Source organism: Harpia harpyja, chromosome 7, assembly GCF_026419915.1.
Source record: "Harpia harpyja isolate bHarHar1 chromosome 7, bHarHar1 primary haplotype, whole genome shotgun sequence".
Taxonomy (NCBI): Eukaryota; Metazoa; Chordata; class Aves; order Accipitriformes; family Accipitridae; genus Harpia; species Harpia harpyja.
In genome coordinates, this window is record NC_068946.1 from 33,299,595 (window position 1) to 33,320,210 (window position 20,616).

A 20,616-nucleotide genomic window follows, 5' to 3' on the forward strand; every position below is an offset into this window, starting at 1 on the left:
GATACTGGTGTGCAGTAAGAGACATTCGGGACATGTTTCTATTGTTAGGTGTATCTCTGTTATTAGAGTGTGAATTTGGTGTGTCAGTGTAACAGGAGAAATCATATGTTATATGGAATGTTTGACTTTGACTTCAGTAGTGTAGTTGGGTCTTGGGTGCACAGATCCATACCCTAATTTGATCCATTGATCTTTGCTAGGACATGTTGATATCTCTTTTGAAGTATGTGTATGTAGTGCTAACTGGATTCAGCTGCTGACTTTACAAACTCACTATATGCCAGTGTCTAACGTTAGTAAGTTCATAATGAAATTATCTTCTTAATACAGTGTTTTATTTTATTAACATTACTTCTTATTTTAAAGAAAAACAGAATTTATACAATGTAAGTTTTGTGGAACATTTGATTGGTAAAAGAATTTTGAGTACGGTGCATAACATATCCGGTCCTAAAGAACTGCTTGGAGGCTTGAACTGGCCTGTGCTGGCAGCCTTGCCACTTTGCTGTATTCAGATTCCTATTATGTGCCCATTGCATAAGAGTAAATTAGGCTTTTGCCTTATTCTAAAGTTGCTGTAGGTGAATGTATTAGTATACTTAATAGTATCCAATTTGAAATATCAATTCTATAAACTCTTCGTGTGCTGTGTAGTGTTTTAATCTTTGCTAATGTAAAATGAATTTTATATATAAAAAGTATATACAAATTATTATAGATAATAAAATTATTTCATAGGTGAATCCCAGGAAATGACTTAATTTGTCAGGAAAGTTAGTTTGATGGCTAATACAGAAGACTAGAAGTCACCGCAGAGGTTTTCTAGGTTTTTGTGTGAAAGATACTTGTTAGGTTGCTGTCTGAAATTCTGAACTTTTTATGGTAACAGCGAAGCTCAGTGTGCAGGTGACTTGGGACAAGCTTACCACAGTAGTTCTGCTGAATGTTACCACACGCATAAAGAGCCAGCAAAAGTGAGCGTGCTAGCTCCTGGATTCCCATAGCTCAGAGGCTGTCCTATTCATGCAAACTTAATTTCTAGCATTGACTTTTGCAGCCAAACCAGATACATATTCTAGACTTCCTTGTTTCTGACCTGGAATTCTCTTGCCGATGTGGTGGTTTCCTAGAGAATTATTTTAACTTTAGTTACATCAGTGATGTGTTTTACAGCACAGTCCTGCAAATGGTTATACATGTGCAAGTAAAAGGAAGGCAAACTGTGGTGTTGGGAAAGACCAGACTGAGACTTTATTAGCACCAAGCAAATTTTTGTGTGTAGCTACATCCTTTGTCTCTAAACAGATGAATGCTGGACATGATTTGAACGGTAGACCAGGTAACTTACTCTTTATATGTTTTATCATTAATGTCTTTCCTGATCTCTACTGAGGTAGGATGCTGTTTATGATCTGACCCAGCACAGTTTTTGTTACATTTTATCATGCAATCTGTGCAGCTTTGTCTTCATTCTACAGATGATGGCTGATGCACTGACTCCCAGAAAGAATTTAGAGTGGCCACAGTCCTCAGTTAAGGTTTCAGTGTTTGAGTGGGGTTTGTTAAGGATAAAAATCTACATGGTAACTGCAGTTTGTTCTACATTGTTCCCTAAATGTTTTCTTCTCTATGTATAGTGGAAAAAGCATAAATTTGAGGTGAGAAGGGGAAAATGGAACAAAGTCACGAATATTTTTTTTGTTTTCCTTGGATATCTTGGTCGTTCTTAGGTCAAAACCTTTTATTTAGTTGATTTCTCATATTACTTCATATATCACTGTGCATACTGAAAACTTCTGAAAATCATCCAGAAAAGCTGTTTCTACTACATGTCACATGAATTGAGAAATCCTGTGGAAACATAAATGGCTATTCAGGATCATTTGAAACATGCGTTTACATTTTTTTCAACCTCTGTCCAACCTCTGGTTCCTCCATTTTTCCCCAAGTTTCAAGCAAGCAATATCCTCCTGGTGACAGCAATCCGTACCAAGAACAGTTCAAACTTAAACTTTAGTACTTTGTTATAGCTTGTGTTTAACTTTGAAATGTATAGTAAGATAAACTTTTAAAATACATTACAGGTTACAAGGGCACAGAAGCAATGTCAGTATGCACTGAAGGATGTTGACTTTTGACTGACATAGTGCTCCCAACAGTAAAAAGATTTGATCATTATGGTTTCCTTCTCTCTATTTAATGGGCTACTTATGGATCTGTGTTTGTTCTTTTCCTCAGATATTAGGATTAAAGAAGAGGAGCCTGATCCAGAAGAGTGGCAGCTCAGTGGTGATTCTACATTGAATACCAATGATCTAACACATTTGAGAGTGCAGGTGGTAGATGAGGAAGGGGACCAACCACATCAAGAGGGAAAAAGACTGCGACGAGTAGCTTGCACGTGTCCCAACTGCAAAGAAGGTGGTGGAAGGTATGTAATGTTTAGTGTCATGTAATGGATGTAATGATGAAAACAAATAATGTGTGAGGAAAAAAGGAGCCTTAGTTAACAGCAGTAGTCTGCAGTGAGAGAATACTAGAGGCTTATGCAAAAGAGCTTATGCAACAAAGGACTGCCACCTTTATTTCTGGGTTTGCAGATGGACGAGCAGATTATTCCATCCTCTCTGAGTTACTGCATTGAGATTAACAGGAAAAATCTGGAGTTAGATGCCACCTAGTACAAGTGAGGGGGGTAGACCATTGCGCTAAATAATATGAAAATGAAATATTTTGGAATATGCACATCCGTGATTGGCTTCCTATCATATGTCAAGGACTTGATTAAATTCTGCGTTCCTGCATTTCCTTACTGATTGAGCATTTTTTTTCCACAGTTTGATTGCTTTAGAGTGTTACAAAAATACAGTTATCCTGGTTTTCTTATTCACTGGTTTCCTAAGAAAAACAAGGTTTGTATAATAACTCTAAATACCAAATTTTGAATTGGCTGATTGTTTTCAGTCAAAGTTAGTGGAGATTTGGCTAACAAAGAGGTACTAAGTAAAACTTCGGGGCTGCATAGGAAGCCATGTTTTATTATTCTACATCTCATGAAAGTATTCTTCAGCTTTTTGTTACTATAAAGATTTTATTCTATTCCAAAATGCTTCGTTTTAAACATCTCGATTATGGATATAAGAGAGGAAGTAGGGATAATAGGCTGCCTTTTACAAGTGCAAATATTTAGGTGTATTTGTGCTTGATATAATTGTGCAGGGGCTTCTTTCCAGTACACTAAAATTTGTCCATTTTGATAATAGTTTCTCCTCTAAAGTGGAAATCTCTATTTATGTGAGAACTACAGTGTAAATTACTGAGTTCTCTTTAAAGAACCTGTCAGTGTCCTATGGCTCTAAGAGTTCTAATAGTACTGACAGAATATGTCTGTTGTCAAGTCTCTTGTGGGTTTTTTGCTGTATATTCTACATACATTCTTTGCAAGCACAGAGAGATAATATCTTAGGCAGCCATGCCAAGTAAATATTAAGTGTTTAAGACAAATACACTTTCATACATTTACATCACAAATGAAGCTAGTGATAATATCTGCAGCTAAGGTTATACAACATCTTTGTCCATCAGCTTCCTCTTGTTAAATTCCTATGTGTAGTTCAGCAAAACCTGGCACAGACATTTCTAAGTACTTGGTGAACCTTGGGTCTGCCATGAAGACCTGCCCAAAGTACACCCTGGGTTGAGATTTGCTTCAGTCTGGGAGAAAACTTTGAAAATATGATTTGCACTGGCTGTACTCTTAGGAAGCACAGAGATTTCACATGTTCCATCTTCCCTCGTGCTCTATTCCAAACTACAGTGGCTTTAATTTAGAGACATCTTTCCTTTAAAATCCTCTTCCTTCTAAGTGGAGTTGCTATAACATCAAATTTTAAAGTCGAAGCCCAAGAGAGAATCTTTTTGAGAGATGGTTTTGATGAAGCCTGAAGAAGAGTGTAGTCTGACTGAAACTCAGATATGGGAATTTGGGAAGGAGTTGAGATAAGTGCTAGGACAGATTTTAGATAGGTAAGAATCTGAAATCCACTGTAAAGGAAGGACTGGACACATCAAATGTACAAAGTAAGTAGGAAAACTAGGACAGGAAGTCAGGATGTGAGAAGAATTAGAACTGGAACAGAAACAGGATAATGAAGGAGACAATGGTGGGGAAACAGAAAAAGAGTGAAAGTGCCTACAATTGCTAGAGCAACTTTCCCACTGTAATGTAGAATTCCTTCAGAGTCTAGCAAAAAGGAGTAAGCCCACTTGGAGGAATATTTTCCTTCTCCTTTTGATACATGTTGATCATGTCCCATAGCTGCTAGTGCTGTAATTCTGAGTTTTGATTTGTCTTTCAACTCCACTGATGACTCATGGAGTTTCAGATAATAGGACATTTGGTTTTATAAATTTCGTCAGATAGCATCCACAATACTTAAAATGATGTTAAGGTTGCAAAACTGAAAACTTGGAAGTTGGCAAATGCCAAAGTTAAGATATCCTGGGCAAGTTTAATTTAATCCCTTGCGCTTATGCATTATAATTTTGTTTCTAATTACATGACTGCATACTGTTTTTTTCATATGACCCCAATGCCATTCAGCATATAGGATGGATGTACAGCAAGTGAATCAGGGCTGTGTAATGATTGGCACCTGTTACCCTTATTGCAGAAATTGGAAGGCATTTAGGGAATGAGATAACGGGACTGCAGCAACAGGGCTCTGAAGTTTTGGAGGTATTTGTCCATCCGCCCCCCCTTTTCCACTGCAGAAGTACTGAGTTCATTCCTGTAAAGAAGTTGATTGAGCTGAATTGTGAACATTTACAGTGCTCTAAGAAAATATGCTTCTGCTATATTGAACTTGACACTTCAAGCTGGTGGGTGTTTCACAGTTTTGGCCTTAATCTCTTTCTACCTCATATTTGGATGTATGAAATGTTTGTACTAGTTCAAGTTCACTATACAGGAGTGTTGCAAGATGATAAATTCATTAATGTTTGTGAACTGCTTAGACACTATGAGTGTTGTGAGTACCCATGATGAGGAAAAGAAGAGCCTGGGGAAATGAATAATTCTGTATTTAAGATAGTGCTTAAATAATATGTAACTAGTAATACAAGAAAAGCACATTAAATCAGTATGAAAAAGCTGAATAGCATTTCACTCAACGAATACTATACTTCCTATGCACTGAATGGGGTAGGAGAAGGTAGTACATGGCTTCACATATGCAGACTTCATCATAATTTCATCTTTTGTGTAGCCTTAGTTTTGGCATTTCTTGTCTTCTCTGTTCTCTGGATGCAAAGGGGAGTTGAGGGGTTCTTTCTGCTTTTTGTTGTTGGCTTTTGTTGGGTTTTTTTTACTCTCGATACAGAATTAGTCTTTGCAGTCTTGAAAGGATTTCTATTCATACCAGTCCTGTGAAGTAGGAAGCCACTATTATCTTTACCTTACTTGGCAGGGGGAAGGTAGGAAAGGAACAGGATGATGTGTTAGATATGTAAATTAAAACCTTATAGCCTCAATCTTATATAGTAAATGGGGGATAAGCAAATGGAGGGGGCGGGGTGGGGGGGAGAGAGATGTACCTCAAAAGATAACTCTGATCCCAAACAGGCTGTATTAGGCTTCTAGTTAGGGTGTCTGAAGTTAGGTGGAAAGTTCACCCTCCTCTCAGTTACATGTGGAGATTTCACCCTCCTCTCAATTGCATCTGGAATTACATTGAGATGTAACTACTACTGTCTGGATCTATAGAGGAACAGTGCTTCTAAGTACCATTTCAGGTATGTAACTCTAAAATACACGTTCTGAACATAACTAATAAGTGTATGTTTTACCCTTGAAATACTTGATGTTCCTCCTGGAAGTACTGCTGGACTGAAAGTCCAGTTACTCATTGGATAAAGGTGTCTCCTGCTGAAACCGTTGCATTCTGCATGGTTCCTGAGAAATGTGGTTTCCACTCTTTATAAAGCTAAAATGTACTATGAAAATACTTAAATAGTAATTGATTTGAAGGCTCCAGTTGAGGAGTAGGCCTGAGTCGTATCCTTTTACTCAGTGATGATGGTTATTGGCCAGTGCAGCATGAAAGGCTTCTTAGCATGACATGTTAGGGCATACTGCCAGACTGTCACAGCTGCAAAGCGTCCAGATAGAATTTGGCTCATATCCAGTCAGTTTAGAACACACATGAAGCAAACATGCAGATAGATGCCTATATGAAGCTGTGTAGAATAAATACATGTAGTTAGTTGTTCACAGTAGTCTTGCAGATTTTGTTCTGTGAATCCCTAACTTTCTCCTCACTTTGAATTTCGGAGTCCACTAAGGAACTCTGTCACCAGTTAGGTGAGGTGCTTAGAATTATGTATGCTACATTGCCTATGCACAGTAAGCTGACCATGAGTTGAACCTTGGTTTCCTTCAGTCTAGACCAAAGGTGCAATTAAGCAACTTCAAATGATTGACTTAGGAATCTGAAAATTATTCTAAGGGAATTTTGATGTGATTTCATGTCATTTGTGTCACATTTATGTATTGTATCATGCATAGTTACAAAATATTTGTACTGATTATTGCAAAGGGGAAGACTATAGTATATTTGGAGGAGGTGTGAGGATGAAATACCAAATACAAAAAAAATATTCTATATACAGAGTATATTCTTAAATGCAGAAATACATTTTGTTATAATAAGTGCAGGCTGAGCACTTTTTAGGGTTACATGGATTTGAACAGGCAAATAAAGACACAGGATAGTGGGATCCAGTGGAGAATTCTTTCAGTTACTAGGACTGTATAATGGAGAAAGAGCCATGGATGTTCCTTTGCCTTGCACCGCAATTGCTGGATGCCTTGAGCCACCAAACAAGAGGACCTGAAGTAGAGCTGTCTAGAACTGAATCATTAGATGAAGGTGAACATAGAGCCTGAAAACTGTGGAACTGGTTGCAGTAAGGCAAAAGGAGGAATACAAAAATTTCTTCCTTGGAATTTGGGGTGCTGGGTGTTTTGGGCTGATAGATGAATGCTATTGTAACTGTTACAGGTACAGTGAGTTTTGTGTGGTGGCCTAGCCATCTGCAGAGGCTGAGAAAACAGAAAAGAAAGGGGGCAATCTAAAGACATTTTGCTAAATGCCTTTGAGATTGGCTGAATGTTCAAAACTTGTGAAGCTTTACCATAGGTAGCATAGTACAAAGTTAAATGCCTGACATTACAGTTAATTTTGCTTTTTAATCTTGGTTTGATAGAAGGCCATGGAAGAGTGTGAACCTGACAGTTTAGATGTAGCAAAGCTAACCAAAAATAGATGTTTCAGCTAAGATAGGAGATGTAAAAAAGGCAGTGTTTGTCGTGGTCCAAAGTGATCTGCTTTTGGGACATTTGAAAAAGGAAAATTAAGTCAAAAGTATTCTTGCCAAGTGTAATGATGATGAAAGAGCTTAAGATGTCAGGTCAGATGTCAGAGAATTTTTTGCATGAAACTTACAAACAAGCTGGATGAAACAGGTGAAATTTTTGTCAGGCTAAGGATTGGCGGGTGGCAGTAAAACCCCCAAAAATTAGATAGATAAGCAGAATCTCTTCTGTCACCATATCCATAGGCTCATAATGAGTCTACTGCTACCACAGCAGTGTCAAAAGCCTTCCAGACTCTCTACTTCTACTGCCATTGAATTTGTTCTGAAGTCAAAACCTACATTGTCATGACAAATAATTAGTATGTAAAAGTGATAGATTTTTTTCTTCTGAGACAAAATGACTAATGAAGCACTATGAAGATTGCTCTATATTGAGACTTCTTAGAAACATTTTCTAGGACTTAACTAGATTTTATCTCCTTACTTTTCTGGACTGTCTGGAATGTTTTAGCTGCATATGTGCTTAGGTTGGAATTCCCTTTAGATGCTGTGAGTTTTTAGAGTGAGTTAATTTCTGTGCCTGTTCAGAAATGCTTGCTCCAAGTGCTAGCTTGTTAAAGTGTATATGCATTTTACCCTGAACCCTCGTTAGATGTAAACCAGAATTGTTCTGAATGCAGGGATGAGAATCTAGGTCTAATAGTTGCTTGGCAAATCCTTCAGCCACTGGATGGTTAAGCAGAAGTTGAGCACCCAACTTAAGGAAAAAAATTGCCTTGAGGAGGCAACTGAAAATTGTATAATCAGTCATGGAGGATGGATTGCCCAAGACTGTGATTTCAGAACCCACTTAAGCTGTTCTAAGTTAACATTTCTGATGAATAAGGTGGCCTGATCCTTGGCTGCATTTTCCAATCTCCTCCCTCATACCAGCATTTACCATTCATATAGCTGCGTTGTCAGCCAGATCTATTCCCTGGAGTGCCCGTTTTGGCAGCAGCAAACACTTAAATTGGCTAAAATCAGTCATGATGCCCTGCACTGGCCAGACTGATCTCTTTCTCTGGGTCTTCAGACGCTTTACATCTCTCTGGTGATTTTATTTTAAAAAAAAAAAAATTTTTTTTTTAAAAAGTTAGGCTTTTCTGTAAGGTGCTTTCCCTGAATCAATCACCTACCATTTCAGTGAGGCAGCATCGTAAAATAGGCATCAAGCTCAGTAGTATGGATTATACTATCTGTGAATTACATGTTCATTTTGATGGATTTTTTTTTTTTTCTGAAATGCCAAGGAATTAATTTAAATGTCACCAAGATCAGCTGTTTCACTGCCACTCCTTTTAGTGGAAATATTCAGGTTTGCATGCTTGTCTTCCAACCTCAAACCGCTTCTCAGATTTCCCCAAGATGCCAAAAGTCCCATCTGTTCTCTTCCCAGTTGCCAAAATCTCGTTTCCATTTTGGCAATTGCAGTCATTTGTGTTTTTCATTGCCAAAACTGTCTTTGGTATGGTAAAAACTGAAACTAGGAGAAATTTAGAATATGGGCACTTCAGCATCAAAGTAGTACAAACTGCTGTAATGACTGTATTTCCAACTTTGTATACATGTGTGCTTGCTAAAGATTACACTTCTATCATTTAAATTTCACATGCTGTTGAATTTATAGTTAGTTGCAGAATCAGGATAGTATTACAGAGTTTAGTTCCAGCTTCTTATGGAGTGTACTGGACTCTGGTTGTATTTTAAACAAAAATGGGAAGCTGCTCAGTTTTGTTTGCAGATCTATTGGCATATATAGCCCCTCTTATATGTATGACCGGTATTTAGGAGGAATGTATTAGAATGAATAACTTCTTTTTTTTTTTTTTTTTTTTTTTTTTTTTTTTTTTTTTTTTAACAGAGGCTCCAACTTGGGAAAAAAGAAGCAACACATTTGTCACATACCAGGGTGTGGCAAAGTATACGGAAAAACTTCACATTTGAGAGCTCATCTCCGCTGGCATTCTGGAGAGCGTCCATTTGTTTGTACTTGGATGTTCTGCGGCAAAAGGTTCACTCGCAGCGATGAGCTTCAGCGACACCGAAGAACGCACACAGGTTTTCAGTCTTTGATACTGGTGCATTTAACTAAAGACGTGTCATGGAGAGGGCTTGGATAAATAACTTTTAAGAGGAGAACAGATCTTTGTATTGGACGGATTTTAATGTAGCATGACCTTTCTAAAATCAGTTAACATTTAGAGCTATGTATACACTTTAGTTTCTTTGGTAGGTTTGAGGAGGAAAAACAGCTACCTTTTTTGATTCAGAACTGACATTTAAGCTAATATTTAATATAGGTTAATCAGAATCCTTTGATTCAGGTTCAGCAGTGCATTTCATTTTTTTGAACCAGATTAAAACTGTTGTTGCAGCTTAAAACTTCAATAATTTTCTCTCATTTTAAAAAAGAAAAATAAAAATAGAGGGCTAGATGTCCAAGAGATTAGACGTCATTCACAAAATCAAGGAAGAACATGTGATGGTGCATCATTCTGCATCTTCTGGTTTCATGGTTACACCACCTGTAGGGACTCCAGGTTCACATTTCTCCTTTTGTCTAACACAAAGAAAAGAAATTAGTCTAGATCTTCCACCTCTTCAAGGAGCAGTTTGTTTCAAATCTATTGTCTGTATTACCTATTTTCCTACAAACTGAACCCATAATTACATTCTGCAGGATGCTTACCTTTTAAAATTAGACTATTTGAGAAACCCAGTGACAATAGATAAATAATTTATGTGCTTATCAGCATTTACATTGCTTAGAAAACTGTCTTTGCAATGTCTATGAAAAATATTTCATGTTTTGTACCAAATGGTATGCTTTTGTTAGACGCGTTGGATGCTTGAACCCAAGCTGGGATGTTATGGTCTGTCTGGATGGACAGCCAGATGGGTTTAAAAAACAGAAGCCAGTTGAATGATCCAGCTCAGAGGGTCTGGTTAATGGTTCCTAGTGTACCTGCATACCAATAAAAAGTAGAGAACTGCAGGGATCTATCCTTTGATCTGTTTTAACATCTTTATCACTGGCCTGGAGGAGGCAACAGAGTGCACTCTTAGGTTTGCGGATGACACCAGACTGGGGTGACCGATCAATGCATTTGAGGGCAAGGCTGCTATTCAGAGGGACTGAGGCTGAAGGAATGGGCTGACAGGAGCCTTACGAAATTCAGCAAGGATAAACACAAAGTACTGCACCTGGGCTGAAATTAACCCTTGCAGAAACACAGGCTGAGCACTGACTAGTTGGGAAGCAGCTCTACTGAAAAGTACCTGGGAGTCTCGATAGACAATCAGAACATGAGCAAGAGCCAGCAGCAGAGATGGCCGGGGCTGTATGAACAGAAGCAGAGACACTAGTTCTAGGGAAGTGATAATCCTCCCCTTCTCAGCACTGGTTAGACTGCATCTAGAATATTGCATCTCGTTTTCAGCCCCCAATTTAAGACAGACATTGATCAACAGGATTGAGTTCACTAAAGGGTGACCAAGATGATCAGGAAACTGGAGCATTTGCCTTATGAGGAGAGGCTGTAGGAACTGGCCTTATTCAGCTGCACAAAGAGAACAGTAAGGGCAGGGGGGAGCTTAATAGCAACCTTCTAGTACCTGCAAGGCCACCATTAAGAAGACAAAGACAGACTTTCCATGGTGGTGCATTTGTGGGAGGATGAGAGACATAAGTTGAAACAAGAGCGGTTCAGACCAGATATAAATAAAAACTTTTTCATTGTGAGGACAGCCAAGCACTGAAACAGGATGCCCAGAGAGTTTCTGTACTCTCCATCTTTAAAGGTTTTCAAGACCAAACTGGATAAATTCCTGAGCAACCAGGTCTGACCTCATAGCTGACCCTGCTTAGAGAGAGATCAGACTAGAGACCTCCAGAGGTCCCTTCAGACCTGAATTACCCTATGATCTTGTTTGTCAGTCTCAAGTGTGATTCTGCAGGAGCTTATATAGTCTTCCCTGTCCATTATTTGGCAGGTTTTGTTCTCCTCTTAAATGTTATTTATTGGTAATAATTGCAGTGAAACTTAGCAGCCTGAGGATATGAGATAGCAATATTCTTTAGCTTGTCTGAAAGATCTCCCCAAACGCAGGGAGACACAGAAAAATAAATCAATTCTTTTAAAGGATTTGTATGTCTAGAAATTTAACACACAAGTTTATCAAGTTGGAACACTTTTTTCTTCAGTATAGATGTTGTTAGAATTCTGACTCTAAAAGGCAGTAAGTTATCCCAGTTTTTGGTGTATGTGTGATATTTTTAATGTTCTTGAAAACATTTTTTTTCTTCTCTTCTGTGACAGGTGAGAAGAAATTTGTCTGTCCAGAATGTTCAAAACGCTTTATGAGAAGTGACCACCTTGCCAAACACATTAAAACACATCAGAATAAAAAAGGTATTCACTCTAGCAGTACAGTGCTGGCATCAGTAGAAGCAACACCTGATGATACTTTGATTACTGCAGGAGGAACAACACTTATCCTTGCAAATATTCAACAAGGTTCTGTTTCAGGAATAGGAACTGTTAATACATCTGGCACCAGCAATCAGGATATTCTTACCAACACTGAAATACCTTTACAGCTTGTCACAGTTTCGGGAAACGAGACAATGGAGTAAATATTACACAAGATACCTATTAATTGTGGTTATTTTTATACAGTAGTGAGAAGAATATTGTTCCTAAGTTCTTAGATATCTTTTTATTGATGTGCAAAAATTTTTGGATTGACAGTAACTTGGTTATACATGACACTGAAATGCCTTACTTTGTATGATATTCCATAGTATATTAAAATGGTAAAATTGCATGGGTTTTGTAGGTACTTTTGGAATCTAGAAGAGATGAAATTTTACCAAGTTATATTAAAAAAAAAAAAAGAATTTAACAATGGAAATGGTAGTCTAACCAAATGCATCAATCCTGTGTGGTTTAGTGTAAAAAAATGAGAACATGTTGGTATTTATCTATTGTAAGATAAAAGAAGTTGATGGGTGAAAAGAAATCATGTTATGATAAAAGAAATTTTGTAATTTTCTTGATGACTGGAATTTTTATTATGCATAACTGACAAATCAAGTTTCCAAGCAAATGTTACATAGTATAGGCTTTACTTAGCTCATCAACTTGTCATTTTGAAGCTAATTATTTTAATTAGGTTAACTATGTACAATATTTTAAGCATTACTCTTGTAAGATTTTGAAAACTACATTTTAACATGGAACTCTAGGGATAGTCACCTTTTAAATCCTATTGAAAAGCCATGTTTAAGATTTAATTTGCCAAAATGATGTCTTGTTAATATTCTTTCAATAACCAAGGTGGGCAATATAACCAATGTTTAAAAAGCTTAAAATGTTTAAAAAAAAAAATATGTATAGGTTGAGGCATTTGGGTGGTAAGGCAAATGTTATAGTGAGGTATATCCCTTCTTTTGAACATTGGAGGACCAAAAATAAGGTGTATTGCGTCTCAGCAGTGATTTTTATCAAATCTTTTTCCAAAAAAACATCTGTCTGCCAGGGCCTTAAAAGCCATCATGTAAATTACCAGTAAAATATAACATATGCAAATACAACAGAAAAATCACTTCCATATTGACAGTACTCCCAAACATATGGATATAGTCATAGTGAACTAGGGGTTTTATGAGGTTTTTATTTGTTTGTTGTTTAGTTTTTGGTTAGTCAATCTGCATTTAAATATCAGCCATCTTTCCTTTTTTGCTTCTTCCCTTAAAAATTGTATGTATCCAGTACATTTAACTGATAAACATATATGTTTTTTATTATGCTGAATTTTCTTTTTATTTTTTAATTACTGTTTATATTTTCAATTATAGAAAAATGTACAAAATGAAGTTATATAGCCAGTCTGTAAGTGCTATACCATTTTCAAAAAATGTACAACAATAATTACTGCAGTTCACCTATTTACAAACATTTGGAAATCTGTTCATTTGTTATTCTTAAAACCACCTCAAATTTAAAGGCTACCTTATTGTACGTTTAAAGTGTATTATAACAGTGTGGTAGTTAATAAAACACTATTTTTTTTTTCTTTTGACTTGAGTTTACTGTAATTCTTGTTAACTAAAAAGTTGTAATTTCATAATACATCTTGATAGCCTGAGATGTTTTATTATTTTGCACTGGATGGTGGGAACTAGAAATGGTGTTTCCTTTCCTTACGGGCAAGGAGATAGTAATACACCACCTCCTCGCTCTCAGCCCCCATCTGTATGTGCATGGACATGCATGTGCTGTATACTATGTTGGTGTAGTGGTAACTTTTCTGACCTTATGCTGAGCAGGCACAAAGGAAACATAGGCCCTATCCTATAGAATATGAAAATAAAGTAGCATTTAAGTCCTCTGACACCTATATGCCACAATACAGACAGTCTTCATAGGGAACTGTGGCTAAAAGGGATGTTTTTCAGGTGGACTAAGACAGACCAGTGAGAACTGTGAGATTAAAGAGTGATGGTTGTATATGATGCTATAATGAAACTGAAAAGCTTTTATTTGTGAAGTCTAAAGTCTTGGAATATCAAATGGCCAGAGGACAGACCAGGATAATTTAGGATAAACCAGGTAGAGTTCAGCCTAGAAGAGAGAGAACTGGAAAAAGTCATGAAGGGAAGATTTTCTGCATTTGCAGTTTCAGGGAAAAAAAAAATTAATGCAAATCTTTTGAGATTCAGAGCAACAGGAATTGACAGGTACAGAGAAAAGGGAGTTAATTCACCATCAGCTTAATCTTCTATTTAATAAGAGGGTGAAATTGGGAAGTCAGAAGAGCAGCAGCTTGAGAGAGAAGACAGTTCTGCTTGGACTTGCAATGTTCCATGAATGTTGTCAATATTTTAACATACTCTGAATCCACTTTCTTTAGACAGGTGAATGGGCTTGGTTTCCAAAAGCTGTTTTAGTTCCCAGAGCATGTTAGCATAAATTACTTCCGTTTCTAATAGTTAGGTTCTGTTTCTCATCTCTCTAGCCATTTGTAGCTATATTAGTGCATTGTTTTAAGAGGGAGGGAAAAGGGCTACTTTCTTAATGAAACTGCTTTTCAAAAGTTTTATGGAACAACACTTTCACTGATGTGCATCTGTGGATGAAGGTGTTTTGGTGCCAAGGGTTTTGATGCCTCATTGCTGAAGATGAGATTGCTTTATTTCTCAGAACTTTAATGCTCAGTGCATCAAGTGGTTACTTTAATGTTTAGGTGGCACATTTTTTAAAAGGGTGTTTTGTTGTTAAGCTTCAGAAGGTAGAAATTTTGGAAGAAGGTAACTCTGGAAATGTGTAGGAAAAAGTCTGATGGAAAGCCTGCAGTCCAAGGGCCATCTGCCTAAGGGCTCACAGCCATAGTATTTGTGTTACTTGAGAACGCTGCCACGTGTGTTCACATGTTGCATGATAGTGATTTTTGAAAGATCTCTGCTTACCTCCAGGGCGAAGGTTCACGAGCCCAAGTATAAGATCTTTGGTATACCTAGGATTGTTGCTACCTCATGGCTTGCTTTTGTGGTCACTCTAGCAACTCACATAATACAAAGACAAAATTGTGCATTCTGTAGAAGTCTTACTGAGTTTATCTGTACATCAGTTCTTCACGGGTTCCGGATGATGGTTGCTTGGTGTGCTTCTTGCTTCTTATTGGTACAACCTGTAGCATTTTACATATTTATTTTCACATCAGGCTTCCTTGCTCGTATAGTTTCTTGGTACGGTAGCCTTTAGATCCTTGGGTGGTTTGTATCTCTTGCAGTCTGATGTAATCACTGAATAAGATGACCTTAAAACTGGTTCTGCAAGAGAGCATGAGCTTGAGAGCAGCCCATGTTATCAATTTCAACAGTCAGGGTACTTATTTTCAGTACATACAAGGCCTGTACATATACTTGCGATAATCTTAAGTATTCTTGGACTCATTCCTGAATGAACTAATGGTTTGATCCTTGCAAGTTACAAACTACTACCAATTCTTGTAGAGAACAAGAGGTTTTAATCATTGCTACTTACCAGGCCAAGGGCCAATATGACTAAGGAGAATGATATCACTGAAACACTTGTGAGGAGCAAGATTTCTGGTTTGAAGATTAAAATTTTCTTCTGGTAAGGGACTCCACAGAGCTTTTCTTTCAGCTTGTCTGGACAAGAAATACCAGGCTTTGGTTTGAGGCATTTTGAGATGCTGGAATCGGTAAGATAAGCCTTCCGAATGGCTTCAGGAAAGCTCTGATGTGTTCTCTAACAAGTTGTTCTGGGTGTTGGGAAATGAGGGAATGGAGCTAACAGTCACCTGTCAAATGGTTCTTAGTTCCTTTAAGTAAAGAACTAATGAGCAGGTGGCTGTCTTTCCTCCAGCTTTTTACCACCACCATTACCACCAGAAGTGCGGAGCATGCACTGTAGAACAGGGCAGAAGATGCTGACGTGGCTGACTCAGATCTTATCTGGCTGATGATATTTTCTATAAAAAGACCACCTCCATTTGATGCTCCAGAATTGCCATTCATTACTACTTCAGTGTATTCTGGTACATCTTTCCTGTAATCTGTATCTGTAGGTCGTCTGCTAGAATCTTAGTCAGATGTGTAGGGGCTTTATGTAGTCTCAAGTATTGCTCCAAATGGGATCAGTAATTCATCACAAGAACCTGTGACCATACCTCTTCCTGGCAGTGAAACAGTGGTCTGTGGGAGCCTTCCACCTCTTGTCCAGATATGTTGGTCCCTCCCAATTCCTGAGATGTCCGAGAGGCCACAGGAAAAAAGAAAAAAAAAAAGTAAGAGTAAAAAGCTCCTGAGTGTGATTTTTGGGGGTTTGCAGCAGTCCAAAGATTCAAGTTGTCCCTTTGCTTAGAATTGTGCTGCATGCCTTTTTTGCCTTTGTGCTTAGAAAATAACTGTTTATAAAATGTGTACATAATTTAATTTTTAGGTACACAATACATGATGTACTGTGTTGTATATAAGATTTACATACATTCTTCTGTATATGTGTGTGGGGGGAGGTAATATGGTATTTGAAGATTCTTCATTTTCACCCAAAAGCCAGAAATGTTTCTGACAGTGAAACCCTATCCTTCACATCAGTGGTAAGTCTCCACTATCTCTGACAGTCACAGCTAGCTACAAACTATGTATAGTAAATCCCATAGTTTGGTGGTCATTGGGACCTAAAATTGCGTACACAAAGTTTAAAGTTTGCATATTTTGAAATTAAGGTAAACATAAAGTCTGCAAAGTAATGATACACAGCTCTTCTTCTGTGATCGCCTGGCAGAGAAAGACCTTGTGCTACCCCTTAGTGTTTCTACTAGACAGGAATCGTATCCGTTTCCACACCAGTGGGATGCTGGTGGTTTGCATCAGGTTTTTCTGTGCTCTGGTTTCTTAAAGATCGTATCAAAAGGAAACACTTTATACAAGGGGTTCTACATATGTTTCCTTCTTTAATCTTGAAAGTAAGAAAAGCAAAGCAAAGCCATTTCTGACACAAACCAGAGTCTCTATGTAACTCCAGAGCTCACTTTCATATCTTGACACTGACCGAGCCCCTGTCTGGACAATTCGGTACACATTCTGAAGTCCTATCATTGCTGAGTTGGCAGAAGAATGCTCTGAAAATTATCTGCAAGGAATTAACCTTCCTTCCCCTGCTATGCTTTCTCTTTAGTCAAAAAGCCCAGCTGCACAGATTTTGAACTCAATATGAGATGGGCACCACCAGGAAAAGGTTCCAAAGCAAGACTCGAACTATTTATTGTTTGTGCACAGCTTTCCTGTTCCCTCTGAAAGCTCAAATCTTGTGCATGCTAGTGGCACGCCTACAGATAAGAACAAGATTTACTTCTCTATGTATCTTAAAATGTATTTGCATTTTTCACAAAACTGCCTGAAGAACAATACCTTTGCAAGGATTATAGGCTGCTAGATCACTGCAGCAAGTAATTTTCAAGCACCAATGATTAGTTGATAAGTGGTATCATATAATCCAATGCACCTTTCTCCAGAAAGGTCTTTCAAGTAAGGACCTCTTGGCCCCTGACAGGAAAAGAACCATCAGAGAGATGGTTGAGCTGAGTTCCAGGCATGGACAAAATATCACTGAAATCTTATGTTATCCAAAGGAGTCCCTGACTTTCACATATGCTGGGCCACCCACCCAAGCACATTAAGTTCTCCCTTCTGTTTCTATAGAACTTATTCCCCTCTGGAAGGTATTCACAGAATTTTATACATAATTCATGCACAAAACCCACAAATGGCTACTTCATCACAGATGCTTCTTAACTGGATTTTTTTCCTCCATCAGGTTGTGTTTTGATTTGACAGACAAACACTTAGGAGAATAACAGTCTACTCCATTATGTTGCAAGCGACCATTGCTGCTGTGCTAAGAAATGATACCATAGTAGAGGTTTGCAGGGAAAATCACTGGGATTCTGTGCATGTGTTCGCCCCGTGGTGGAGACATCAAGATGATGTTTCTGATGGGACTGATCTACATTCACTTGTTAAATTGATTTCTGATTTCTATCTTTTGTCTGGGCTACTGCATGAGTCATTATCAGTACATAGGGAAGGTAGCTGAATAAAAAAAAAAAATCCTATTGCTTCTGCTCACTGTGGGTTTTGGAGACCTTTTATTGTATTCTGTGAACCATTCTTTTCACTGGTACTAGAGTCTGGTTCTAGTACTACAAATGGTACTGCTGGAAGGTTGAGTGGTGAAAATGATGGCTCCTGAAAGGGAACAAGTCATGTCTTATATTGTTAGCTTGGCTGTGACCTGCTCTGGGACCTTCCACCAGCCCTTCCTCTTCTCTGAGCTCCAGCTATTTCTGGTCACACTATTTGCCTGTTTCAGAGGTGTTGATCACAAGCTAATCTGGCACAGCTGTATCCCTTCCTACGTAAGCCTTGGATCCCTGTTGGGACCTTTGCTAAAGCCTTACATAAAGAAACATTTAGTGTTCAAGTGTGGTTGGAGCAGATATAGGGCTGTATGGCAGCACTTCGCCGTGTTTTTCAAGAGCAGCACTGGGGAGTGGGTAAGAAGAGCTAAGTGAGCTGGTAACAAGGAGCTTGTTAGTACCAGACACTGAACAAGCAGTTAATAGAAGACCGCTCTTGTGGCACAGCTTATGGGCTGGTAGGAAGACTTGTGAACATGCAAACGAAGTGAGGGTGGCAAGAAAGAGGTAGGAACAGATGGGTTGGACAAGTGACTTGGAGCAGAGCTGCAGAAGGCTGTGGAGACACACAACAGTAACAGTTGATATAATTCATGTGTCCTACTCCCTGGTCCCCCCACTGAAACCTTCTGGAGTCCAGGTTCCAGACAAGTGTAAATGCAGCTGTTCAGGGGGGCTGTAGATGGATCGGATGACATGCAATAAAGCAAGGAAAGGGGGCCAGAAAGCAAAATTTGAGTGCTGCATAAAGCTTTCTGGCGTTCATGATGCTTTCATAGCAGTCCTTACTGCCTTTTGGTTCTTTACTGCTTGTGCACCTCTTCTTCCTGTTGTAATTCTCCTGCCGGGTCACCAGATACCATAAACCCAGCAAGAGAGCACACGCTAGGCTGAGGTTTGCCATAGATATGCATTATTGCTTGAGGACTAATAAAGCTTATATCTGACAATATGCACTACTGAAGGCGATTTATGATGGAGAAAAATAGATGTGCATTAAAGATTGAACTGTGGACTGCTGCTTGAGCAGTGTCTTGGCTGAATCCCGTCCTTTCATTTTAAATACAGGGATACCAGGGTTTAGGAACTGGACTGGGAACTAAGTACAAGAGAGGGGCTTGATCCTGTGGCAAAATCAAGCTTGTTTGCCTCTTCGCTTTCACGGCTCTTTTGCATGTTGGCTTTATTTATTGTCCGAGAAAAAGGTTATTTCTCAGTTCCCCAGCCACATAAGCTTTGTTTGCCTGCTGTGGTTAGAGCTGGTCTCCGTGGCTCTCTTGCCATATAAGAAGGCTGTAGGCGGCCTGTGATGGCAGCATAGGCCCAGGCCCCATGGGGACGCTCGTGCCAGGTGGAGGACTCACAGACCTCCACACACCTCCGCAGCCCTACGGCTCCCTGGCCACGACTCCGCTGTGTCCACCTCCACGGGCATGCACGCACACACACAGACACAGAGCGCAATTGGAGTAACGTTATTTATTTTGGATACCAGCCCAAAGGGCTGGCCGGGGTCCTGCTTGCAGCGGGGGATCCATGGCCTAGCGGTAGGGCGGGCACTATGGCCCCAAGCTCCCCCCCGCCCCTTCACCATTATCAGGCGACAGAAGCTGCGTGTGGGGCTGAGGAGGGAAAGGGTGAGCAGGTGCTGAGGGTGGAAGGGGTCTGGTGGGGGTGTGGGCCAAGGGTGCGAGCATGTGGCATTAGGCTTTGTTTTTAAGCGACCTTTGGTCAGTGTTGGGCTTCGTTTTTAAGTGACGTTTGGTCAGCATGCTGCCATGCTGGTAAGAAGTGAGGAGGGTCACTGCGGCTGTGAGGGGGTGTCATACGCAGGCCAGTGCCTCATGTTCTTGGCTTAAATCCGTAATTCCGTCTGGGGTTATTTGTGCCAAAGCTGCCATCTGAGATAATGGGATTTAGTCGTAATTTTTCCATGTACATTTGTAGATGTTTTTACTAAATGTAATGTGTCCTAAATACATAATTATTTAACAGCTTGAAATGCTTCCAAAGGAGCTATTCAAGTCTTTTCTGTAAATAACACACCTTTTAAAATTATATCAATACTTAATGCCACTTTGGGACTTCTCTTGCATTTCCTTAAAAAAACCCAAGCCCCCCCCCAATCAGTATTTACCTGAAGAATTAAAATAGTACCATTTTCAGTTGGGCTAATTAGCTTTTTTTATATGTCCAATTATGTATTTGCTCATCTGAGATTTGGAGCAGGAGGTGTTTTCTAGCTTCCCTGGAAGTCTTAATAGTCCTCAGAGGAAGGAATAGCTATGAAAAATATTTCAAATGCTGGAGGATTGGAGGATCTGGCATATTTTACAGTTTTCCCTCTCGGTATGTGTATAATAGCAAACACTGGTGAATGGGAGTACAGAGCAATTGTGGATGAGCTCTGACCTCAGGAGCAGAGTAAGGGAGGTGAACTGTCACTTCCCAGCATCAATCCTCTCACTG

The 20,616-nt window shown here is 38.9% G+C and overlaps 1 protein-coding gene across 2 annotated transcripts in view; it reads left to right on the forward strand.

The window, feature by feature from the left end:
* Positions 1 to 13,500, forward strand: part of SP3 (Sp3 transcription factor) — a 35,906-nt gene extending 22,406 nt beyond the window's left edge. For both annotated transcript variants that reach the window (XM_052793775.1, XM_052793776.1), the window contains 3 exons: positions 2,239 to 2,431; positions 9,281 to 9,477; positions 11,739 to 13,500. In XM_052793775.1, the coding sequence (XP_052649735.1) occupies positions 2,239 to 2,431; positions 9,281 to 9,477; positions 11,739 to 12,055 (707 nt within the window). In that variant the 3' untranslated portion in view covers positions 12,056 to 13,500. The remainder of the gene's footprint in view (positions 1 to 2,238; positions 2,432 to 9,280; positions 9,478 to 11,738) is intronic.
* The last annotated feature ends 7,116 nt before the right edge of the window (positions 13,501 to 20,616 follow it).